The following is a 25,094-nucleotide window of genomic DNA, read 5'->3' as shown; positions in this document are numbered from 1 at the left end:
GGACCTGTTTGGGGGATCTGTTTGGAACCGAGTGTGGAGGGTTTTCAAGCTAAGGGTGTTGTCAGAAGCAATGGAGATTTTGGTGGTAAGCAGCTACGGGGAGGCCAGTGGTTTGTTTAGACCAGAAGCCAGCTTTGGCGCCAGAGGGAACCAGTAAAAAAAGACAGAAATAACCCACCTAGGGTTTACACTTTTTTAAATTTCCAGTTAAAAATGGCAAACTAAACACACATTTAATTTGGCTCCCTCTCCAAAACCCACGGAAATGACTATCATTTTTATTTTTTAAGACAGGGGTACAAGGATGAAAATCAGAGAGGAAACCATTTTGGAAGCAGTAAAGCAAAATGGCTTTCAGTTTCTCGACAGTAACATGGGAGGTAGATGGGATGGAGCAAGGCTTTCAAAAGCATGAAGGCAAATTATTTTTAACCTGAAATTCTATACCCTGTCTACCTTTGATACATCATGTTTAAAGGTGGGGGGGGGGAGAATAAATAAAAGCCTTCGATGCTGGAAATAGGCGATCCCACGTAGGAGAGAGGTGAAGGGACCCCAGAACAGTGGCAGTGAAGTGGGGTTCCAGGAGGACTGTCGTGTGTCAGGTGGCCCTCGGCCCAGGCTGGAGTGGCCTTTCTCAGGCAGAGGTCAGAAACTGTCCATACAGGTTTCTCGGGGAAAAAAGAAATTTTGATGAAGATTGGAGGGTTAGACTTGTTAGTGTAAGTACATTGGAAAACCAAACAAACAAAAAAAAATTAAGGAAATTATCTCCAAGGCAGACAAAAAGTTTTATGCAAGACATAAAAAAGAAGTCATAATTTTTTACATGGCTCTGCTCCTGTATTTACATAGTTACCATATTGTAGACACTGAGTCTTGATTTACATAAAATTATAATCAGTGTGGAAGGAGGAGGGAGATAGGACCTACTCTTGTGGAACATGGAGTGAGGAAGAAAAACGCTGTCTTCCTAATCAATGGAGAGTCAGTAGATTATACCTGGAACTTCTGAAAAATCCCTTCTGAATAATATAAGCATGTTGTTTAAAGAACTGAGGTAAATACCTAAAGCATCCGTTAAAATAAGCAGAAGTGTTTGCCTTGGGAGAAGAAGGGAGGCAGAATGTGAGATGGTTCTTTTTCATAATTAATTCTGAAGAATACTTGACTCTTGAAAAACTAATATGCGTCATAACTTTGAATACATTTTTAAAATGTATATTTCTATCTCCCCTGTGTTGCATTGCTTCACTCATCAGTATTCTGTTTGCTGAGTCAGTAGTTTATATTAGTACCAAAATGTTCGTGTGGTCTTCGCCATTATTATGGAGGCTGAACTAAATGCTTGGGAATTTTGCTTTTAATAGTAACAGCTACCGTTACTGGGTTCCCACCATAAACTCAGCAGGCTCATCGCTTCTCATCCCCACAGCAGGCATGCAAGGCAAGTTTTGCTTTCACTTTGCAGAGGAAAAACTGATGCTCACAGAGGTTAAATAATTGGCTAATTTCTAGCACAGCCCCCTGATGCCAAAACTTCTATTCCTTTCTATTTGGTCCCATTACCTATTTCTAGGATTTGAGTTTAAGAGATCTGCAAACGGAGCAAAATATGAGCAGATTAAAGAACTCATCTGCAGGGAGAGAGGAAGCCAGAAGGATTGAGCAATACTCCATATCAGTCTACAGACTTAACCAAACTTAACCCCAATTCGGAATTTCCAACTGGTCAGTGAGTGAAGCAAACAATTTTAAACTTTGGCTAGGAGCCCCCATGATTACAAAAATAAAAGCCTCTTTCTGCTCTTATTTTGAAAGGGGGGGTGTTCCAGCTGCTCCAGCCTGAGTCTACACCACCACCACCCCCCAAACCAGAATGCTGTGTCCAGAGGAAGCTCAGACATCCTCCAAAGCTGATTTCTGGAAAGTAGGGGACAACCTGGGTCCAGGAGTTTGGACCAGGTAAACTTGAAGGTTACTACTGAACATGATCCTAGGTTGTGTGTAACTCAGAGTTTAGATCACTGGGAGGTTTGAGAACCTCTGGACCAACCAGCTTCTTTCCTGGACTTACACAATCGAGACCCCTGCCCGGGTCTTGCAATCAGGTGGCTGGCTCCTCTCAGGGTCAAAGGACAGTCTGGTACACGGCAGAGGTATCAGCCTCCTTTCTCAGAAGTCGTTCGGGTATGAAAAATAAAAAGTGAAAGTGAAATCATCTGACTGTGACCTCAGCAAATGTTTTTAAAAAAACTGTTTACTGAGTGAAGCACATGCGGTGGACCTGCACAAGCCTGGGGTGGCCCAGGCGCTGCCTTTCGCCTCTCCAGCAACACGTTTCTGGAGCCTGACAGTAGCAAGCCGGCAAGAAAGGACAATCCACCGAACCTGAGCTCCTGCTCCTCCCTTTTACAAGTGCGTCTGTGGGTCTGCCTCTTCTTTTTTTGGTAAGTAGCCTGCATGCACTCTCGCACCCATGCCAGCCACTCCCTAAGAGGAGTTTGTTTTCTTCTGAGATCTTTTGCACCCCAGCCGTGGGCACGGGACGGTTATTGGTGATCAGCGTCTGTGACCTTCCTCCTGCTGTGGGATCTACCCTGGACTCTCTGCTCTCCCCCACCCCCTCCCTTCAGCATCGGCCTCACAGCTTCCCAAAGCCTGCAAAACACCTGTGGCTTGTGAGGTGGATTGTTCATCAGAAATTGGCGGACAGGCAAAAGCAGATCACCGACCTGCAGTGTTACTCAAAGGCAGTTGCAGAAACACTGTAGATCCTAAAAATACACACTGTGGATTGAGGTTGTCAGATCTGTGTTCTGGACTCAGAAAGAATATCAGAGGGTCTAAGAGATATCCAGCGCCCATGTTATTCGACTCTATTGCTTCTCACACCTCAGTGGAGATTCACGGTGGGGTATTAGTTCTGCTGCTGTATATCTCCAAAGGTTTCTTGCTTTTTGTTTCCAATGTGGGCTGTTTCCCTAGCTGCATCTTCAGCTGTAAGGTCAGAGGCTTCTTTGAAAAAGGAAGAAAAGAACGTGCATCTATGCGACCCCCTTCTTTCTTTCTTCCCTCATGACAGCTAATGCGTTTGTTCTCCTTGTACCCAACCCTCCCAAAGTTCAGGGGTTCAGGGTCACTCTCCTTTCAGTTTGCATGTCTTCGTCTTTCTCAGCATTCTTTCCAGCTTCCTCCCTGCTTGATCTAATTACTAAGGTTGTTTATGTTTATCACTTCACTTTTTCATAAATCTAACATTTAATTCTGGAAATATTTTTAATGCAGAAAGAGTAGAACAACTTTCATAATGCCATTATCCAGAAATACCAAGGCTAACATTGTGTCAGACTGTTTCCTGAGACCTGGTTTTTCCAAAAGCCACATAGAGTTTCATCATCCGGATGTGTCTTAATTTAATTCTGACGTGGGGCATTCAAGTTGCTTTCCATTTTCTGTCAAAGTAATACTGTGATGAACATTTCTATATTAATCATTGACTGCATTTCTGATTGCTGCCTCCAAATAGAACATTTACTTGGCCACAAGATGTGACCGTTTTTAGGATTTTAATGCAGATTGCCAAATTGCTTTCCAGGAAGTTTGTAGGAATTTGCACGTTCATCGTCTGCTCTTTTGATGAAGCTCATAGGTTATTTTCTCTGGCATAGCTTTGATTACATTGCCTAAGGTACAGGCTTTTTCATGTTAGTTAATGGGGTACAGTGACTTTTAATAAATAAGTATTTGTTCTTTGTCTCCATTTCTGGTACTGGGTTCCTAGAAACCTTTGGAATTTCCCAAGTGATAATGCAGATAAAGGTGTCTAACTTATCTATAGCTCACCTTTTTAAACCACAAAGTGAGTTCTGGAAAATCCCTCAAGTTACCAGGGAAAACACACATGTGATTAGAGGGTTGGAACTTTCAGCCCCACCCCCAGCCTCTGGGGAGGTGAATGGCTGGAGATTGAGCCAATCATCAACGGGCAATGATGTAATTAGTCTTGCCTATGTAATGAAACTTTCATTAAAATCCCTGAAGTACAGGCTCCAAGAGCTTCTGGGCTGGTGAACCTGCGGAGGAGGTTCTGGGAAGGTGCGAAGCCAGAAAGGGCATAGAGGCTGTGCTCCCCTTTCGCCCTGTACTTTGCCCTAAGCATCTCTCCTATGGGCTGGTCCTGATTTTTATCCTTTTATAATAAACCAGTAATCTAGTAAGTAATCTGTTTTCTGGAGTTCTGTGAGCCACTCAACAAACTAACAAACCCAAGGAGGGGGTCTTAGAAGCCTCCAAATTACAGCTGGTCAGTCAGAAGTACAGGTGACCACCCAGACATGAGTTTCGCATCTGAGGTGGAGGGCGGTTCTTGTGGAACCGAGCCCTTCATGGGCGGGGGTCCGATGCTCTCTCCAGGTGGGTGGCGTCGGAATTAAGTTAAACTGTAGGACATCCAGAGAACTGCCAAGTGGAGGGAAACCCCCTGCATTTGGTGGAGAGGACGGAGAAGAAAAAACACTTTTTCACAGTTAAACTGCAATTTTACACTTCCTCTTTTGTGAAATATCTCTTCATACCTCTTGTCTGCTTCGATGGGGCAAATGTCTTTTTTATCTGTTTGCATGAACATTTTGTATATTAGGTAGAGTAGTCATTACATATTGGTTGCAGGTATTTTTTACGCTCATTGACTTTTAATTTTATTTGTTGTTTTGTTGTATAGAAATGTGCATTTTTAAATAGCTAAATCCATACGATTTTACTTTGTGGTTTCAGTTTGCTTGTAAGCTCAGAGCATTCTTTCTCGCTCATAAATAAAAGTTTTGAGACATTTTTTTTGTCTGTTCACGACATTCCATTGGACCCTCGTGCAATTTATTTAGAGACATGGATCAAGTGAGATGAGGACCTAAAATAGTTAAATTTTCTGTTTACTAGTTCCTCCAGCAATAATAATTTTTTTTAAAAAACTGTGTTCTTCCACTAAATTATAATGCCATTTTTATCACGTATTAACTTCCCACGTGTGGCTTTTCTGGGACATTTGCTCTCTCGAGCAGTCTGTCTAGTATCCCTAACATTCTGCTTTATTTGTCCCAGTTTGCCCTGCAGTTATTTTAGAAATCTACCAGGGAGTCGGAGTCCGCAATGACTTCAGTGACCCTCACCTGCCATAAGCCTCCAAATGACACACCTTGAAGTGAATTAATAAATGCAACAGTGTTTTGGGGAGCTTAGTCTTCAGACCATGGATAATGTGTTGTTCTTATTAGCAACTGAGCCTTTCCAGAGCTGGTACCCCGGGGCTCACGCCGCCTCAGCCCTGTCACGTGACACAATGAAACCGGTTTAGTGGCCAATTTACTCCCCCCTTTATTCAAGGGGAAACAATCTGGGAACTGGGGGAGCCCTGCGCCTCTTCCGGAAGGATTGTGGGCTAAAGTCAGTTTCATGGAAGCATTAGAAGAAGTAACAGGGAAACAGGACAGGATTGGCTGAGAGGTGGGGGGTTTTCTTCTGAGGCCAGGGGACCTATTTTCTAGGGTCAGGGAAGCCAGCTAAAGCTGAGCACAAGTGCTGTGGTTTTGCTGCATGTTAGTTTCTGTGGGGGGTTCCCGTGCATGCAGGCTGGCCCGGGTTTAGGTTTTTGACATGGCCACAAACCTAGGTCACCGGGGCAGTTTCCCTGTGGTGGGTCCCAATAGGTGAAGTAACTTTATCAGCCCAAACCCAGGCCTCAGAGGACTTTGGGAGGTGACTCCCAGGTTCCCAGCGCTTCTGTGAGGACAGATACCTGTTGTCCTCTTGGCAGCAATAGGGAGGTGGGGTGCTAACAGCGAAGCCCTGGCCCAGTGGAAAGCCAGCCCAAGGGGAAACCAGGGAGAGAGAGTGGCTTTCTGAGGTTCCCAAAAGCAGGCCTGAGGGACAAAGGGGGACACTTCACATCTGCTACCGATCTGTCTGCGATTGGCTCTGAGTTACTGTGCACGTGTTTAGAAGCCATTTCTGGTGCATTAGAAGCTCACAGGTAAGAACCACATCCTCTCGTGTGGGAATCAGGTGATGTTCATAGAAAACTTAGCTTCCTTTTCAGCCAACTCTCAGAACACCTTTTGCAAAACTCAGGGTGGAGATCTCAGTGACCGTCTATTCTTCTTTGCCTTTGTCCTACTTTTCTTTGACTGTTAGGGACAAAGTGCACACACAGGCCTTGGGCTTCACCGCAGGGCTAGTGCGCAGCCTGGTCCCGAATAACGCCCGGCATTGCTCCACGCCTCCCCAGCCCACTGCCTGCCTCTGCATTTTCAGCCCCACAACCTGGGGGCCTATCTCCTTGTGTTGGGGGAAGAGGGGCGTGAGGTGATGGTGCACGTAGTTAGAAGGACACCATCTCAACCTCTCACCTTGGCCTACAAGGGCCTTGGGGATCTGGGTCCCAACTCACCTTGTCCAGCTTCATCTTGTCCCCTCCCCTTGGTCACTGGGCTGCAGCCACCCTGGTCTTCCTCTCCCGATGTCGAGTTATAACCATTGTGCTCTCCTTCCAGAAGGCTCTTCCCTTGGCCCAACCCAAAGATGGCCTTTCCCACCCCAGGCCTCCTCCGCAGACAGGCTTCCCCCCGACCCCCGAACTAGACTCACCACTTTCTCCTGCCAGCTTCTCTCCTCCACTTTATCCTGTTTATTTCCTTCTCAAATTCTTTCAAAAGTTATAATTGTCTTTTAAAAAAATATGGGGTATTTGTCTCCCCGACTAGAGTACAAGCCCAGTGAAGGCAGGTACCTGGTTTGCCCCCGGGGGGTACTGACTCCCCCAGCCTGTGACTTGGAGAGTCATCCAAACTGTGTCATTGACGGAGCCACCAGTTGGAAACCCTGGATCATCAGCAGAAGGGGGACCGGGAGCCTTCGCCACAACTGAAAGAGAGAGGGCTGGGGCGGAAGAACCGAGTTCACAGCCAAAGGCAGTCCCTAGTTCGAGAGCTGTTTGTCTTCAACTCTGCTTTGGGCCCTGTGAATCTTAGCCTTGTGTGAGCCCGACTGTGGAGCCCCACCAATAAAAGCAAAGGAGGATGGTTTCCAAGGTACAGGCACTGTCTCATTTTTTAAGGATTTTTTTTCTCCCTCTAAATTTTTTTGACCTTTGTTCCTAGCTGGATCACCTGCTAGCCGAAGGCTAATAAATAACAAACAAGTTAACAAATAGCAAGCCAATACTAATGGAATCACGGGGACAGCCTCGCTCAGCAGCTGGCTGGGTGCAGAGGGGCCCCTGCTGCTGGCTCTGTACCACAGGCCTGCGGTGCCTAGTCGCTGCTGGTGAAGCTGTTTTTGTTTGCACGGAAGAATTACTGGGTCCAGCCGTTTTTGCAGAGAGCTGGTGGAAGGCCTGCCATGCACAGTGCATTCTGGGAAGCCCGGGTTGCTGTCCTCCTGACACATTCGGGAAACCCTGCCATGGCTTAGTTTTGAAAAAAAGAAACCCGAGCTCACACTTCTGCTGGAGGAAGTAAGGCACGTTTGCCTTTCTTCTTCCCTTTTTACTTTTGTCGGAGCCACGGGGCACCCAGGAACCCACTGCTCCTGAATGTGTTCGGCCAGAGAGGCCCGAGTCAGGGCTGGGGGCCCCTCTCGCAAGTCAGCCTTCGCCCTGGCCCTCCCTCCACTTTGTCGGGTTCTGTTTTTTTCTGGCTTATTCTGTTAATATTTTCTTCCTGGGCGTCGCTTTTCTCTGTAGTCGTGTGACACTCCCTGCCCTCGCTCCCTCCTCAGTCCCCTTTCCCCTCCTGGAATCGCTGCAAAGCCTCCTCCGTGTCGTCCAAGCAGCCGCAGGCGCTGGTCTGTGTGCGGCTGACACAGACCCACTGCAGTCGCCCCACAGCATCATGAGAGAGGGTGTAAGGACAGGACACTATGCGACACGGCCAAGGTCACACATGGCCCAGAAGGGACAGAACAGCCGTGGGAACCCAGGTGGTCTAGCTGTAAGATTCACGCTCATTCCTTCATTTTTATTTTTTTAATTGATTTTAGAGAGAGAGGAAAGGGGAGAGCAAGAGAGGGAGAGAAACGACAATGTGAGAGAGAACAACCAAACATCAACTGGTTGCCTCCGAACAGGGATCAAACCCGCAACCCAGGTATTGCCTTACCTGGGAGTCGAACCCCAGTAGCGACGCCAGCTGAGCCACACTGGCCAGAGCTTTCAACCGCCACACGACTATATGACAGCCACAGCCTAGGGTCCTCGTCGCCAGACATCGGTGAGATCAGCTTCCTGGTCTCCAGGTCCTCCAGCAAAACTCTGTTGAGGCCTCGGTTTTCTCCCCCTGGAACTCCACCCCCGCCAGGCTGAGCGGCCCTGGGCTGACCTTGTCTGGGAGTCCCTCTCCTCTCCAGGAGAATAATTCAAGTGGCACTTCCTAGGTAACATTCCACGTGCTGTATTTCAATTACCTCTTGTAATTTAATGTTGGTTGAACATCTACCAAGTAAGTTGTATTATTATCCCCAGTGTATGTACGAGAATGCTAGGTACAGGAATGTTAAATAACTAAGGTCACACCGCTTGTAAATGGTAGCCCTTGAATTTGAGCCCAGGACACACAGCTGCCGAGCCTGTGCCCGGAACCGTGACTCCACGCTGTCTCGTGATCACGACAATAACGCTTGCAGACCTCAGCCCCCGTCTGTGTGTCAGAGAGAGGCGGGTTCTTACCCGGACGCCACCGACCGGCCTGACTTCGCCGCCCACGGGCTGTGAGAATTTGGGGAAGTTACTGATCCTCGCTGAGCTTCAGTTTTCCCCTCTGGAAAATGGAGATGATAATACGAATCTGCTCCCATAGTGTTCTTGAGAGAACTTGAAAAGGGGACGCCCACTAAGCGCTTCGCCCGGAGCCTGGCACAGCGCAGATGGTCAAGAGATACTGAGCTGTGTTTTGAATGACCTATCAGCCTTCAATCAAATCCGACTTCTTCTTCAACCCCTTCCACTGGCCACAGAGAATTCTCGAAGAAAGTTTTTCCCTCCGTGGTCCCATATAGCTTTCTTACATCGTTAAAGAAAAGAAAGGCCAGGAGATGAATTTGTAACTGATAACAACCCAATAAGCTACCTGTGTTTTTCTTTCAAGCTTCTGTTCTGCGATGTTTTAAAAAGGGGGTAACATCTGTCAGCAGTAAAATGACAACGCCCACTTTCTAGCAGGCCATCCCGAAGGCCACAGCGCAGGTGCTCCTGGGGGTGGCAGCCGGGTGAGGAGCTGTTGCCCTTGACCTCGGCTGTTGCCACGTCACGTGTCCTTCCTCTCAAGTGGTCTCGAAGCGTTCAAGTCCTGAAACCTTAGGCCCAGGTGATGTATCAGAGAAAGAGAAGAACCTTGTGGAAAACTTACGTTTAGAAAAATGGGTAGAATAAAAAAAAATGAAGAGAGGAGGGCCAGAAGTAGAAGGACCAGGACAGAGAGGTAGATTAAAAAAATAAATCAATAAATGAAGAGGGGAGCTTAGCAGAAGCTCTCTGCGCCATTGCCGATGCTCATCCAGTCATTTACATGGCATGCCGCAGATAGTTAGTGAGTGCCTACTATGTGCCAGGCAGGCCTGGGAGCTGGGCATGTAACAGTAAAAGATAGATTGTTGATGGACGATAGATAATAGAGGGACAGATACGTAGCCAGCCCTGGACACATAAAAATGAGTCACAGAGAAAAGCCTTGTCCTCATGGTGTTTCCATTCTAGGGGGAGGGGAAGACAATAAACGAAATGTTCGAGCGTTGGATGGTGAGAGTGCTGTGAGGAGCAGAAAGGGGTCGGGGTTCCCCGGGGGGCTGCAGAGGGGCTGTTGCAGTTTAAAAATGCTGACTGTGTGTGTGTGGGGGGGGGGTGTCCTGGCTGAGAAAGGGACCGTTGGGCAGAGACTGGAGGGAGGCGAGGGAGGGAAGTGTATATTGACTGAATGGAAAGCATTCCAGGCAGGCGGAAGGGCAAGCGGGAGGGCCCTGAGCTTGCTCGAAGTTTTTAGAAAATACGGAGGAAGCTGTTGTGGCAGAAGCTGAGGGGAGAAGGGAGAGCGTGAAGCAGAGCAGAAGGGGTCTGTGAGGTGACATGGCAGCAACAGCAGGAGGTGTCCTGTCCCTAAGAAAACAAGTTACTGCTAACGTCCGTGAAAAGTGGGCGCCTTTGGTAGCAAGAGTTGCCCTTGGTGGAAAGTTCCAGAACACACACACAAGCCCGGTGGAGCATAAGTGTCATTCCTCGGTGGAGGAATTCAAATGTTCCAGAGTCTAGGGCCCACCCTCACCGGACAGGGAACGCTGACAGGAGGGGACATCGTCTATTGTCACTCACAGTCCTCTCTGCCGGGCACGCTGTTATAAGGCTTTACCCAACACGTAAGGAAGGGAATAGGCTTCCACTGGTGGTGTCCATGTGTTCATCTGACACGAAAGTTGCGTAGGTGGCCCTGGCCACGTGGCTCAGCTGGTTGGAGCATGGTGCCCTGCACCAAAACATTGTGGGTTCAGTCTCCAGTTGGGGCAATACCTACACTGCAGGTTCAATCCCGGGTCAGGGCACACTGGGGAGGCAACCCATTGACATTTCCCTCCCCCCCCCCCTCCCGTTCCCCTTCGTCTCTCTTTGAGTGAGGATTAAAGAGAAAAGGCTGCGTGGACCTCGTGCTCTGTGAGGCTGGCCTCCGGCACACCTCCTGTGACCAGGCTGTGTGGGCCGGAAGTCGGGTAACTGACCAGAGACTAAATAAACCAAGCTCTAAATGAAGGAAGACTGACATAAAATTTTTTTAAACCCAGGTCTTTTTTTGGGGGGGGATTTCTTTTGTGTAAGACAAAGTGGAGGAGAAGGGAGTGTTGTGTGGACCTCAGATATTGGGACAGGATGAAAATGTCATATGTAAAGACTTAGCAGTGACAAATTAGAAGTTATAAGTGTACGACCGATATTTGATTATGAGTTATGCAATGAGTAGCGTGTAAGGAAAGGGTACGAAGCTTTCCCGGGAGACAGATATCGGAGCCCCACTCCTTTCTCCATGAAAAAGGACAGACACACACACAGCTCGTAAAGTCCCCTTGATTCTGCGACTGGGCATCTTAACTAAATCAGCAAATGTGAGCAGCAAGGCAGGACCTGCCTTCTCACTCAGCCCGTCTTGAGTGTTGCTTCTGCTCCAGGGAAGACTTCCTACTCGGAGACAGGCCAGGATGCAGCCGGATGCTCCCTGCCTGCGGGGGTCCCGGCTCTGGGCCTGGACCGCCGAGGGCCCTGACTCCCAGCACTGGTGGACCGGCAGCGGGATTTCCCCGCGCCGGTCTGCCGGGATGTTCGTCCTCCCTCAGACACGGCCTCGCGGACGCCCACTCTGCCCACACGAGAAACTGACGAGGCCAAAACTTCTAACGGGCGGCATTTGCGTCTCTTCCGAGTCACCATCCCATCAGTGTGAAAATTTTAGAGATGCTTAGCCTTAAACAAACAAACAAACAAGCGGCCTCAAAGGAAGACTCTGAGAATATTTTCCTTCTGTGTCCCGAACTGGGACTCTGAAGTGACAGCAGGCGAGCCCGGACGCTCTCTCTGATGTGGAGTCTAAATTCGAGTCTGGGACCAGGAGCCCTCCTGCAGCAGGGGGGCTGTACTTTGTCACGACGATTATGGCAGCGAAAGGGTCACCGCCTTATTTATAGAGGGGCCCTACAGACTGAGAAACAAGAACTAGAAACGAGCATTTAAAAAACCACGAAGGAGCTAAGAGCACTTCATGGGAGAAAAACCGTAGGTGGTCAGTGAACACTGGGAAAGGCTGAGCTTTGCTCAGGGAACAGACACGGTGACAATGGTGTGTCGTTTGTCATCATCAAAGATGAAACACTCGAGGATGTCTCGCACTGGAGAGGATGATTTGAGAGCAGTGTTCTCCCAAACTGCAGGTGGAAGGTGTCCGTTTAAAAAACATTCAAATTTGTAGAGAAGCTTTATGGGTTTATTTGAGTCAAAGTGACGACATGTGCCAGAAAACAAGATCTCAGAGCCTCGGAAGAATGCCCATTTTGCAGCTTATTTTATACCTTAGAATCAAAAGAGGAGATGAAAGGAGGGTCCCATGAAATCCACTGTGGTAGGGAAGGAGGTGAGAGGAGGCAAAGGAATCTCCAGGATTAGGTAAAAGACAAAATGGAGAAATGCAGACTTCTTTCCATTGGTGGCGGCAGGACAGCTAATAACGAGCCCCAGGCACCAGGCATCAGAGTTGGGACTGAGCTCTCATGCACAGTAAGTGCATGGAGAGGCAGGAAGAATCGCCGTCTCTGGTGGCTGGCCGGGGGGGCTCCCTAACCCCACTTCTAGTTTGTTTCACTGAGAATCTGCAAAAGGTCAGTTGAGAGAAAAAGAGGAAGTTGAAGACAAAGGCCTGTCCTGGGGTGGAAGGTGGCTGACGCAGTCTTCCGAGAAGTCTCATGAATCTTCCATCCGAGCCCTGTTTTCAAGTAAAAAATGCTTAATCATGCTTTCTTGAACCCGAATATACAGCCTTGATATAGGAGGACTAAGAAGGAGCGTCGGCAAAGGCAGCTCCCAGCCTGTTCCTTTGCGCACAGTGAGGCCGAGCCGAAGCTCAATCCCTACAGCACAGTCACGGGGCTTCCGGTCCTGGAAGCCCATTTTCCACCCTGCAACACTCAGCTCCGCTGAAAATGCTTGTACGAAATCTGTGACATATGCAAAATGTGTCCCTGTTGGGCGTTTTGCCCCTACCAGGTCTGAACTGGTCAAAACTTCTCATTGCACCAGTCTAATAAACTGAGGAGGAAAGAAGCCCATTTCCATTTCTGACGGATCTTTCTGTAGCAAGCATCCTGGCCCCGGCAATCACACAACCACCTTCAGCTGAGCCTCGGCCTCTCAGGTTCTCACCGACTCAGGCCTCCAAAGACATGGAGGGTGGGTGCTTGCAGGGGCAGCTCCCAGGGCCTCTGCTGAGGGGGGCCCCCACTCTCCAGTCTCTGAGCTCCCCAGAGGGGATTCCACAGCCAGAAGCCCTGGGTCAGGAGCTGGCAGCGTGGGTTCCAGCCCTGACTGTGCAGATTTCTGTTTCTGTCCTAATGGGCCCCTGCCTCACCCCAGGGGACATTCCTGGGCCGGCAGTGAATCTTGCCTCTTGTGATTTGCATTCACCTGAGTCCTTTAAATAGAGCCACCTGCCAGAGACTGCCCGGGAATCCTATGTTGAAACCTAACCCCAATGTGATGTTATGGGAGGTGGGGCCTCTGGGAGGTGATGAGATCATGAGGGTGGAGCCCTGGGGGGGGGGGGGACTACATTCCTATAAAAAGGCTTCAGAGAGCTCCCAGGCCCCTTTGGCCGTGTGAGGACACAGCGGAAGGTCTCCTCTCTGAACCAGGAAGCGGGCTGCGCCGGACCGTGAATCTGCTGGCACCTTGATCTTGGACATCCAGCCTCTAGAACCGTGAGGAATACATTTCTGGTTTGTTTGTTTTTTTTAGTCCTCACCTGAGAGAGGAAGGGGGTGGGGAGAGAGAAAGAGAAAGAAAGAGAAACATCGATGCGTTGGCTCCCGTATGTGCCCCAACAGGGGACTGAACCCACAAACTAGGTATGTGCCCTGGTCGGGAATCAAACCCACAGCTCTCCGGTGCACGGAAAATGCTCCAACCTCGCTATGCGGCCGTGCTGAATCTCTGTTTTTCATAAGGTGCCCAGTGGAGGGTATTCTGTGATGGGCTAGGAGGCTGCCCTCTCCTCCACCTGTCCCACGTCCGGTCACCTCATACGGTGACCTTTCCCCATTTGGTCCCTTTCTGGTGCCACAGAACAGATATGTGGTATGGTCACCCCTTCAGCCCTAGGAAGGAAGAGGGGACCATTCCTCCTACGGGTCCCTTCAGAAGTTGGTCTCCTGCGTCTTGGAGCCTCTCCCCAGGGCCACCAATGGTGCCATTCAACTCACTGCTGGACGCCACCTGGCGCTCCTGGTTGGGTGACTGACAGGATGCCCCGCTGCGGTCCGGCCCCAGCCCTGGGCTCCCAGGCACTGCAGCATGAAAACTGCCGGGTTTCGTGGTGCAAAGTGTATAAATACGTGGTGTGCAGACTACTGTTTTAAATGCCACCTGGGGGAAGTCCTTCGGATTACAGGGGTAGTGAAACAATCCTTCAGAAATAGTGAGGAAGATACAGGCTGTATGCTACAGTTAGCTAGTTTTCTGGAGATCAATCTGGCAACATGCAATACAGTCACCAAAGAGTATTACTGTTTCCTTGACTCAATAATTGCGCTGTGAGATCGCTAGCACTTTCCTTGACTACCAATTATAATGGCGAAAAATGGAAACAATTTGTTCAATACTAGTGTAATGGGTAAATCTGTGACAGGGACTATTACGCAACCATTGACCGTGCTTTTTTTTTTTTTTTTTTTTAAGATTTAATTTTATCTATTTTTCAACAGAGGAGAAGGGAGGGAGAAAGTGAGGGAGAGAAACATCAATGTGTGGTTGCCTTTTGCACGCCACCTACTGGGGATCTGGTTCACAACCCAGGCATGTGCCCTGACTGGGAATCAAACCAGCAACCCTTTGGCTCACAGGCCGGAACTCAATTCACTGGGCCACACCAGCTGGGGCCATTGACCATGTTTTTGAAGAACATTTAACAGCTTTGAAAAGTATTCACAGTTCCTAGTGAGAAAAGCATTCTTTTCAGTGGTATTATTATCTAAAAATACAGAGGCACAATATTGGTAGATTAACAGTGGTTCTACATATGTGGTGGAGGGAAAGCTTTTTTATATTTTTTCCTTTAAAAAATCTTTGCTGAGATTTTTTATAATCAATGTATGTCATTACCGTTGTCTGGGAAAAGCGACTACAGATGGGATTCCATCAGCAGGCAGCATCTCATCTCAGCCCACTGAGGGGTTCCCAGGCAGGCAAACTTGGGTGTCTCCACAGAGGGCCCTCAACCCTGCTCACCTCGGAATGGGCTGCGGGGCTTCCAGAGCACGCCAGTGCCTGCCCCAACCCCACAAGTTCTGGTTTGACGGGTTTGTGGCCCCGTGACGGCCACCCTGACAGCTCCAAGGCGGCCCCACGGGTGTCCAGGACCCTCAGCAGGGTCTGAGAAACCCAGCACAAATGTCTCCAGTGCCCTTCGGTGTCCACGCTGCATGTTCAAGCACTGGGAGAGCCCGTCCTGAACTCAGCCCACAGAGGCGCCTGCTGCCTGGGTTCTGGCGCTAGGCTGCCTCCGCGAGAGGATGGGAGTTTGCCCTGGGCCTTTACGGAATTCCAGAAGGGAGGGCGTGAGCTTGTGAAGACAGTGGGAGGGAGAGCTGTACCCTCACTAGTATGACTTCCCCTCAGGTCCCCAGGAGGGCGGCCCTGCCAAGGACAAGACACGATGTTCAGCCCAAGGTCAAGGTGGGGCAACCAGCTGCTGTTCCTCGGCATCATGATCCTCGTGGTCTCGGCCTTCTGCCTGCTGTTCTACGCTCTCATCTTGGAGGCTGGCAACCTCATCGACTTGCCCAACCTGCGGATCGGCTTCTTCAACTTCTGCCTGTGGAACGAGACGGCCGGCTCCCTGCGGTGCTACGCGTCCCCCGAGCTGGCGGCCCTGGGCGTGCCCTGGGCCGGGCTGGCCCTGGCCAGGGTCTGCGTGTACGCTGCCCCGGTCTTCACCCTCTTCGTCTCCCAGACCCTGCTGCTGGCCCGCTGCAACAGTAACCAGGGCGAGTGGCAGCTGGCCGTGTGCTTCCTGGTGGCGGCCTCCACCCTGCTAGCCGGCGGCCTGGGCCTCTTCCTCACCTCCGCCTGGAAGTGGGTCAGCCTGACCCTCCTGGGGCCCGGCTGTCTAGCTCTGGGCCTTGCCCAGGCCTTACTCATCCTCTTGCTTATGGCCACAGTTGGGTTCCCTCAGAAGGGAGAGGGCACTGGGCTGAGCAAGCTTGAGAGCTGCTAGTCCTGCCCAAAGGCTCACGTGCTTGATTGCAAGGGCTCAGTCTGAACGATGCTCAGAGAAGGTGCCAGAGGACTCGTGGGTTGGTCCGTTTTCTCAGCCACGCTGTCTCATAGCTAATGCTCACCTCAAGCTCTAGCAGGCCCCAGCGAGGAGGGGCACCGGAGTCAAGAGGCCGGGGCAGCTGGGGCAGCCAGACCTGAGGCCTGGTAGTGCCGGGCTGTCTGTCCTTCAGGACTACTAACACCATGCAGCATGCTGTCACGAGAATTCTTGCCTTGATTATTAACCGGTTCAAGTAAGCGATTCTTACTTGATTCTCAGGATGGTGGGACGAGAAGGGTTCCTGTCACGGGGCCAGATTTCCAGGCTGATCTGCCACAGGCCAAAAAGAGACCCAGGGGAGGTTTGTGGCAACAAACACGGCACAGGGAGACTGAGAAAGCACCGCAGGGTCCTTGGGGGCCTGCTTAGCAAGCTCCCCCCTCCCCCGCCCCGTGACACCACTCCCAAAGGCTCAGGAGGGATCTGAGGGAGTCTCTGCAAACAGCACACCTGGCAGTGTGTGGGACAGGGGAAGGCGAATGGGACTAAACTGTTCCTCGGACGCCATACCCCTTCACTGCGAAACCTGGACTTGGAAAGGGTCCAAGGGCAACCTGTGCGTTGGGGATTTTGTGTATTTTTCAGTGCCTATGTATTGTAAAACCTACACAGCCATTGGTCACCTCCTTTTACATCTGTTACATGCACACTGAATACAGAGGTAATATGGGCCCGGCCACAACCTCTTGTCTTTAGTGTTTCCTTGGGGTCCTGTCCCATTCTACGAGTGCCCAGGGACCAAGGCCAAGGCCACCAAGTAGAAGGAAGAGGGCAGCTCAGGGGAGGGGGCTGCCGAGGAAGGGCCCATGGATTGATGGGTTGCCTCGCGGGGGGTCGGCGGAAACTTTTGAAATCAGGCTTCCCCCCTAGGGAGAGACAGTGCTCTCTAAACTGTAGAGTTCCGGTGGATTTAGCAGCCACACTTTATTTTGTCTGAAAATCATTAACATGATTCTTTGATGCGGGGAAGTTTGACCACCACGACCTCATTCTCCCTGGCACCTGGTAACTGAACACAACAGACAGCTGTGCTGGCAGACCCCCTGAGCCGGCAGCGGCCACCGTGCAGAGAGGAATACGGGCTCCTGGCTCCGGGACCCCCAGCCCAAGGGTGTGGAGCTGGGAGCCGCCCTGGCAGGGAGCCAAAGCCTAGCTTCCTTGAACTGTTCTGGACACAAAGTGCCAGGAGTCCGTCCCTTAGCTGAAGAATATCTCTCTGACGTACTTGAACACGTCCTCCTCTTCCTCGGGGCTTCTGCTGCAGGCCGAGCCAGGGCCCGGAGGTCCCTGAGGAGGGCTGAGGCCTGAGGGGCGGGCACCGCTGCCATTGTCCTCAGCCTCCCTCGTGCTCCCAGGACTGGGTAACTCCGAGCAGGTGGGGCACAGCGCTGGTTTATCAGTGCCGGCCAGAGGCAGCTGCTCCAAGACCTTTTCCTGTTTTCGGCTCTGAAGGCAAGACACATGTGATTTATTTCCCTAACGTGTCGGCCAGTTGTGTAAATCACGTCCAGCGGCCAGCATGTGACTTCTCCCAAATCAGTGGCCGCTCTACCTCCCCCCCCACCCCCCCCCCCCGCCACCCTTCCCACCACCTCTCCGCAGCTCTTGAAGAAATCAAGGCCAGCCTGGGGGAGAAGCAGGCAGGGCCTGAGGAATACCTGAGTAGAAAAGAAAAACAAACAGCAAAAGCTGGTCTGGGAGGGCGGGGTGCGACAAAAGGGGCACAGGAAACAAAACTTGAGTGCAGCCTAAGCCCCTCCACTCACGGCCATGCAACTAAGGGAAGACCCCAGGCCTCCGCGTCTTCCTTTATAAAACGGGAGTCACAGTGTCTGAAAAAACTGTATCAGCAGGTTATTCCAAGGATTAAATGAGACCGTAACATGGTCAAACGCCTGGGCAGCAACACAGAGCTGCCCAGCTCTCAGGTGCTGCGATTCGTATTCTCGCCAGGGAGCGAGGAGACCGCAGCGCTGCTCTGCCGAGCGTGGGGGAGCCCGAAGTCACCTCGCCCCACTCTGGACCTTCAGAGGACGGCAGCAGTGAAAGGCTTCCTGTCCCCTCTGCATTCACCCCGGCACGAGAGCCACCCACCCACAGAGGGCTGCTCTCCCTCACGGGGCCACCCCTCCCCAGTGCACACATCCCGGGGGGTGGGGCCAAGAGAGATTCGTGAGACAAGGGGCAGGTGGAGGAAAAGGGGACAGGTGAGAGGGCTCCCGAGGCTGCCTGAGTTCACAGGGCGCCTGTTCTAACGACATTAGCCAAAGGCTGAGTCTAGTCTAGCTTCAGCTGGTGAGGAGTGTGCGGTCAGAAGAGTGAGAACAGACACAGCTGACTCTACCTGGATCAGGACGCCCAGAGCAACGTCCACGAGTTCGGCCTCACTCAAGCAGTACGCGGTCCTCACTGTGGGTGGTCTGAAAGAAAGGCATGGTGCAGCCCATGGGGACACACGGCCCTCGTGAGGACAGAGGACAGCAAGAGAGCTCATCCCTGGGCCTTCTCGCTGGGGATAAGAGCGGCAGCTTCCTCAAAGCACCAACGCGACTTCCTTCCTCGTGACTGCTGAGCAGCATAGGGGGGGTCGTGGAGGGAACAGGGGTGTTTCCCACCCTCTGCCAACGACCCCGGGCATCTGGAAATAGGGCATGATGGCCACTCCTGAGAGCTAAACTGACACACACACCCCAGGTGTGAGCAGTAAACAGAACATCAGGCAGAGGCCTGCCTGACGCCCAGCTGAATGCAGGAGCACAGCATGGAAGGGCCGGGACAATCACAGAAGGAGGCTGGTCCACTGAGAAGCCTCAGAGCTCTGGTCGGCTGGCTCAGTTGGTGGGAGTGCCACCCCCTACCCAAAAGGGCTGTGGGTTCGATTCCTGGTAGGGGCAGGTACAGGAGGCAACCAATCCATGTTTCTCCTCAAATCAACAAACATATCCTCAGGCAAAGATTAATTTTTTTTTTTTTTTTTTAAAGAAAAGTTCTTGCCCTGGCTGGTGTAGCTCAGTGGATTGAGCGCAGGCCTGGGAATCAAGCAACCACGGTTTGATTCCCAGTCAGGGCACATGCCTGGGTTGCAGGCCAGTTCCCAGCAGGGGACACACAAGAGGCAACCATACACTGATCTCTCTCTCCCTCTCCCCTTCCCCTCTGAAGATAAATTAAAAAAAAAATTAAAAAAAAAAAAAAAAGAAAAGTTCTCTTACAAAGGAAGAGCCAGGCAAGCAGCACTGAGCATCCAGTGCCCAGTCAGGGGAGTTCAGGGACACTCCCTCACCAGCAGCCCGACTAGCCAGCCCCCAGCCTCTGATCTCACGCTGCCTGGTGGCTTACTGCTCCTGTCTCAGGAGATCTGTACACGGGAAGGCTGGACAGCCAGGCCCACTCATCCTGCCCACTGGTCATGATTATTGTTGCCAATGAAGACAGTGGCATTTTTAGACAACTGATATTTGACAGCTTGGCTGATGTGTGTAACCCTGAGAACAGAAGCCACGGTCTAGAGCTGAGGGACCTGACGGTGGACATTCGCCAAGAGGCAGAGGCGTCTGCCTGTGTGGAGGGAGCTCACGCAGCCCCCCTAACACAGCCTGGGAGCCTTGTAAGAGCTGAAGAGACATGGTCTGAAACACCCACCCACCTCACTGTTCTGCCAACACTGGAGGGCCCCGCCCCAGGAAGTGTGATGTCACCAAGTCCCTCCCCCTCCTCCTGACTCCCCAGGAGCACCCTGGCCCCAAATCGTCCCACCTTGCTGCAGCCGCAGGCACCACAGCCATTTTCCTCCTCTTCGGGGTCTTCGCTGCCCTCGTTCTCTTCTCAGGCCCCTCGGCTGTCATCCAGGTGGGAAGGACCCTCTTTTTATCCCTAGAATTTAAGGCTTCCATTTCTCTCATCGCTGATGAACAGAGTCAGGGCCCACGGTTACTGCCTTGCTTTTCTAATTCAGGACGGCAAGTCCCACATTCTCATCACACCAGGGACTGCAGGCCTGTGTGTCCTGGGAGTCAAGCTTTCTTCATTCCTACAAAGAAGAACAAAGTCCTGTGAATTCTAATCACCAGCCTACTGGTCAGATGACCCGGTTGGTGAGCAGGGCCCAGGAGACTCAGACAGACGATTCGAAGCGCAGCCAGGGAGGTGTGGTAGTGGGCAGGCTGATGGGCTCGGGAAGAAGCAGCCCTCTGGCCTGCTGCAGGGCCCTGGGCCCACACGGGCAGACCCAACAGAAATGCCTCCAGTAGCCTCTGCACTGAGACATTGGACATGGAGCAGGAGGGATGAACACCCTCCGGGGAGAAAGGAAGGAGGCGACCCCCCACTTCACCTCCCCACCCCAGATGCTCCCTGTGTCCAGGGTGCTCTGTCTACCCTGCCCCTAAACTATCTCTCAGTGATCTCTCTCCAGAGATCTCATTCACTCTCTCTTGGTGTGCTTACAAGAAACCTGAGGCCATTTAATTCACAATAAAATTTCATTGGCCAGCATTCCTTAATCCAAAGGTTTTTGACTGGTCATTTTCTAACCAGCAGTAAGGATCAGGGACAACTGTGCTTGGCTTCCGGATGTGGAACCCAGAAGGGCCCAGCCAGCCAGCCTCTCCTCTCAGTGATCTGTCTTCTGCCTTCCCCACCTGGTCGCACCTCAGCCCGTGTCCCACCTGTGACTCAGTAGACGCAGGACTCTACCTTCCCCTTAGCAGTCAGCTGACGTCAGCTCAGGGCTCCCCTAGGGTGGGTCTCGAGGGAGCCCAGGTTTACCTAGAAAAGGGCAGTCAGCCAAAAATAACAGATTCCTCTCTGGATCACAACTTGATCATTTATTGTTCATCTAGAATGGCTGTGTACAACGTAAGAAAAAAATGAGCCGACCATCATCCGAAGGTGCCCCACAGAGGGCAGTCCTTTGCCCATGGATTCATGTCTGTCAAAATTCAGGCGGTGATGAGTCACCCCCACGGCTGCGAGCACTGCTAACGCCGGGCACAGGCACAACGAGCGGTGAATGTGCACATGTATTCGACCCGGAGGCAGATACTACTTATCCCACTTTACACACCAGGAACTGAGACTTGGCGATTTCCACAAGGTTTCGAAAAAGTTGGAAGCTGCGGCCCGGACTCGTTACCAGGTCTTGCTGACTACAAACCCCAGAAGCACAGAGGCCACGCTGGGCGACCTGGGAAAATTCGGGAAGCCAGTGGTGTGCCCAGCACTCCGGACTCCGAGCCCACTCCGCCCTAGGGGACTCTGTATCCCCCTGGCAGCGACGAGACGAGAGCCAAGCTGCAGGGTGCAGAGGCCGGGAGACGCGGGGACATCCACGCGGGCCTCGCTGGCTACGGGAACCGCCCCGATCGCTTACTCCCGACCCGCGGGAAGCCGCCCGCCGCGGCCCTAGAGCTCCGGGTGGGACCGGGCCGCCGCCAGCCAATAGGCAAAGTCCAGTCTTGGACAGCGTGTGTCTCCACGCGGGGTCCTGCCTCCCAGGCTTGCGCCCACTTCCTAGCTTCCGGCGCGGCCGGGGCTTGTCTCCGCACTTCCGGCTCCGGCTGCCGGCTCGCGCTGTGGCCCGGGCGCGCCCCCTGCAGGCAGCTCGCCGTGTCTGCAGCCTCCCGACGGGCGGAAGCTTGAAGCCGACCCCCGCTGTCCTGGGTCCTGACAGTTTCTCTTTAACCAAACTGAACTTTCTCTACCGGGCCCTGACTTTTGGACTTCCGTGTTCATCTCCACATCGTCCAATTTTGGCAAGAATCCTGCTAGGCTGGTTTATCCAGAGTCCCTCACCCTCGATATTTGATCACCCTAGAATCTGATGGTGTTCGTCATCCTCTACTCCCTGCCCCCTGCCCCCAGGTGATGTCCGATCACCCCCAGGCATGAATCCCGTTAGGTCAGTTTAGGTGGGTTTAGCCAGAATCCCCCCTTACCCCTGACATTTCCTCGTATTAATTTTCCATCTACTGACCCCCAATCTGCTCCTTGGCAGCTAATCCCCACTGTTCTCTATTGCTTTAGGAGTTGAGCACAATTTCTCCCCCTCTACAAAAGCCCCACTGTAGTGCCCACCCCCCTGGAATAAGGTTTGCCTTACTGCTCTTTGACGTGTCATGAAAATTTTTTATTGAACAGAATATGTTTTCTTTCAACTGTCCCCAAATGTTGTTCCATTTGAGTTTCGCTGGCTGGTCTTTGTCCAAGTCTGGATTCCTGGGGCCCCTGAATCAGAAATTAGAGAGGTGGAGGGGTGTCAGGTGAGTGTCCAGAGTGCAGGAAGAGAAATGCAAGCCACTGTTTGTGTTGATCTTGGAGTAAAGGGAGTAGGTGTCTTACTAATATTTACTATTCAGATTGGCCGTCAAGGTATTCCCTCTGTAAACAAGGCGACTCACAGAGCCGCCCAGGTGTGCTCGCTGGTTTGTGTTCAGCTGGATGCTGAGCGCTGCATGTTACACCTGCGGTGTAATAAAAAATCGCACTCTCGGCTTAAAGCAGCCTAAGAGAGGCCAGCAAGTTGCGCAGGTGACTCAAAACACAAGCACAAGCAGTCACAAGTAGACCTTCCCCTACTGCGTTTGAGGCAAAAGAATTATCAAAATGGACAAATTGTCCCCCCAAATGCAAAATTATCAAGACAGCCGTTTGAAATGTGATTTACAATAAATCAGCTGTACGAGAGATGCACAATAGGGGAGCTCGATCTAAAGTTTGGGGACCCACCCACCCCTGGAACCAGAACTCTCCCTTCCACCTGTACGGTATCTGTGGTTTCTCCAAAGCACCTTCAACTCTCTTCCAGAACATTCTTTTCAATCCTAGGTAGGCAGGCTGGGAAAGAATAAACCAATCAAGGCTTAAGGACTCAAATCAAGTTGCAAATCCAACCTGCCCAGCATTGGTTTAAACCTGGGCTCTGCCTCTGGAGAGCAACCCACACGGGTAGGGACAGCTTTTCCCATTTCCCTGAAGGTACCAGAGCCACCAACCTCTGGGATCTGCTGTGACAAGTTGTGAGCCAGGACAAACCCAACTCTCATCAGAAGAGGAGATGCATTGTTATGTGTTACTGTTAGTAGTACCACCCCCGCCGTATCTGTCCCCTTAAAACGTCTTCTTGCAGCCAGCTGAGAAATGAGGCCTGAAGAGTGTAAAACTTGTGCGTCTGTACAAGAGGCTTTCTGTGTGAAAGTGAGAAGCCCAAGTAGGAATGAACCTTCAGTGTGGGACTTGGATGCATTGGAGTTGACTCAGGAAGTGTTTTTAGTGTGCGCTCAGGGACCCTGAGACCTTAGAGTGGAAGCAGATGGCACAGGCAGGTTCCAGGACTGGGAGGGGGAGGCCCGCCCCCCAGGCCCTCAGCAAGCCAGGCCCCCACCTGCGCTGGCTAAGCTGGCTCCAGGGCCTGAGGTCAGACTAGCTGGTTTCTTTTATCTGCCTTTGCCCAAGATAATGGAAGAGTCTTGCTGGGGCCTGGGGGAGATGATGAGCAGGTACTGTGGAGGAGAGGTAAGTCTGAGTTTTGACATGCTTTATTGCAGGGCAACAGCTCATCCTGGAGAGGGCTGGGTGGGACAGGCGACCACAGGGAAGAGAGCATTCAGGGCAGAGAGAAGGTCAGAGAGACACAGGCCAAGAGGGAACGGGGTTGCCCACAGCACACAATACCATATTGACTGAGTTCGAAGGTCGGAGGTTTACTGTGTGTTGGCTGTGTTGTGAGGCAATGTGGTGGTTTGGTGTGGCGCTTTTCGGCACCTTCCACCACCCCTCCTGGTGGAGCCTCGGTCACACCCAGGTGTGAGCCATGCTCAGGACAAGACAGGGGTGGGTGTCCAGCCCAGAGCAGAAAGGAAATGAGAGAAAGACACAGCCTTTAAGTGTTGTTTCTCCGCCATCCTTAAAAACGTTTCAGCAAGCCGTGGGGACCGTAATGAGAAGAGAGAATGGGTAATAAGGCAGAAACTGGGAAAAAAACTTGGGAGAAAAGTTAAATAATGAGTTCTCCCACTCAAGTGAAACACACGTGACAGGTGTCGCTGGGCTGCCAGGGTCACTGAGGGGTGTGGGTGAGGCTGCTGCTTTAATGCAGAAGGTGGAGAAATTACAAATGCAAAAGTCTGAGTTCTCTTCCTTCCGAGGGAGGATTATCAGGGTAGACATTGGTAGGAATGTAGACTTATAGTAAGTCTCTGGTGTTTTCTCATAATTGAGCCACTTCCCCACTTTCCCCCTTGAACTCTCAGCAGAATGGAGGCAAGGCTTTGTACCAATTCATTCATGGTTTTCCAAAAGCAGGGAACTGGGAGTACACCACCCCCACCCCAGACTGGCACCCCGTGACTGGGCTGCAGCCCACAGAGGCTCTATAATAACCATTCCTGGCAGCTGGCCGACAAGGCTGCTCCTGTTAAGTGCTGGAGCCTGAGGCGCTGGCCTGAAATCCCACCGCAGGATTAGCAGCTGACTGTGCCTCCCTGCCTCAGAGGGAAACAGAAGTGGGAGAAGGGGAGCCATTCCCTCATTCTTCCTCCCCCCCGTGAGAGTGTCTGGGACCACCCCTGCCACGAAGCACAAGGCAGGCCACCTGCAGGGCTGGGGACACGGGGATGAACTTGGCCAACTTGATCCAGTCGGCGGGCCATTCACCAGCAGAGGGCGCCGGCAGGGGGCGCCATTCAACCTCAAGGAGGTGAAGTTGAAAGACAGGACCAGCGACACAGGTACTGGGAAAGCGCAGCCACCAGGTAGAGAGGGGCAGCCAGGAGCGGAAGGTCGGAGCCCGCCCCGGTCAGAGAAGCTCCTGTAACAGAAGCTACCAGCTCTCAGGGGACAGAAGAAATGCTATGGCCTTCCTGCCTGCGGCCCAAAGACACAGGAGCAATACAAACCTCAGCCAGGAAGAGAGGGCATCCTCCCACAGAGGAGCACCAGGAAAACATGGGGCAGGGCTCCGCCCACAGCTGGTGAAGCCGGGGCGCG

At 51.8% G+C, this 25,094-nt stretch overlaps 2 protein-coding genes across 6 annotated transcripts; one reads left to right on the top strand and one right to left on the bottom strand.

The window, feature by feature from the left end:
* Positions 1–2,268: 2,268 nt before the first annotated feature.
* Positions 2,269–16,558, top strand: TMEM140 (transmembrane protein 140). 3 transcript variants are annotated; one of them, XM_037165859.2, is made up of 2 exons: positions 2,269–2,450; positions 15,410–16,558. In XM_037165859.2, exon 2 carries the CDS (start codon positions 15,447–15,449, stop codon positions 16,005–16,007), a length of 561 nt encoding a protein of 186 aa, XP_037021754.2. In that variant the 5' UTR covers positions 2,269–2,450; positions 15,410–15,446; the 3' UTR covers positions 16,008–16,558. The 3 variants fall into 3 exon arrangements, with proteins under 3 accessions (XP_037021754.2, XP_053513040.1, XP_053513041.1); XM_053657065.1 differs by lacking the exon at positions 2,269–2,450 and adding an exon at positions 13,370–13,512; XM_053657066.1 differs by lacking the exon at positions 2,269–2,450 and adding an exon at positions 13,371–13,494.
* Positions 16,559–17,003: 445 nt separating this feature from the next.
* Positions 17,004–21,640, bottom strand: CYREN (cell cycle regulator of NHEJ). 3 transcript variants are annotated; one of them, XM_037165861.2, is made up of 4 exons: positions 21,175–21,640; positions 19,866–20,139; positions 18,454–18,529; positions 17,004–17,555 (listed from the first exon to the last, which is right to left on the bottom strand). In XM_037165861.2, the coding sequence occupies exons 2-4, from the start codon at positions 20,009–20,011 to the stop codon at positions 17,307–17,309; spliced, it is 471 nt and encodes a 156-aa protein (XP_037021756.2). In that variant the 5' UTR covers positions 20,012–20,139; positions 21,175–21,640; the 3' UTR covers positions 17,004–17,306. The 3 variants fall into 3 exon arrangements, with proteins under 3 accessions (XP_037021756.2, XP_037021757.2, XP_037021758.2); XM_037165862.2 differs by lacking the exon at positions 21,175–21,640 and adding an exon at positions 20,877–21,168; XM_037165863.2 differs by lacking the exon at positions 21,175–21,640 and adding an exon at positions 20,777–20,862.
* Between the last annotated feature and the right edge of the window lie 3,454 nt (positions 21,641–25,094).

The sequence above is a fragment of the Artibeus jamaicensis genome, unplaced genomic scaffold (genome assembly GCF_021234435.1).
Source record: "Artibeus jamaicensis isolate MK-2021 breed Jamaican fruit bat unplaced genomic scaffold, CSHL_Jam_final scaffold_3307, whole genome shotgun sequence".
In the NCBI taxonomy this organism is placed as follows: domain Eukaryota; kingdom Metazoa; phylum Chordata; class Mammalia; order Chiroptera; family Phyllostomidae; genus Artibeus; species Artibeus jamaicensis.
This window is presented reverse-complemented; position numbering and strand designations above follow the sequence as displayed.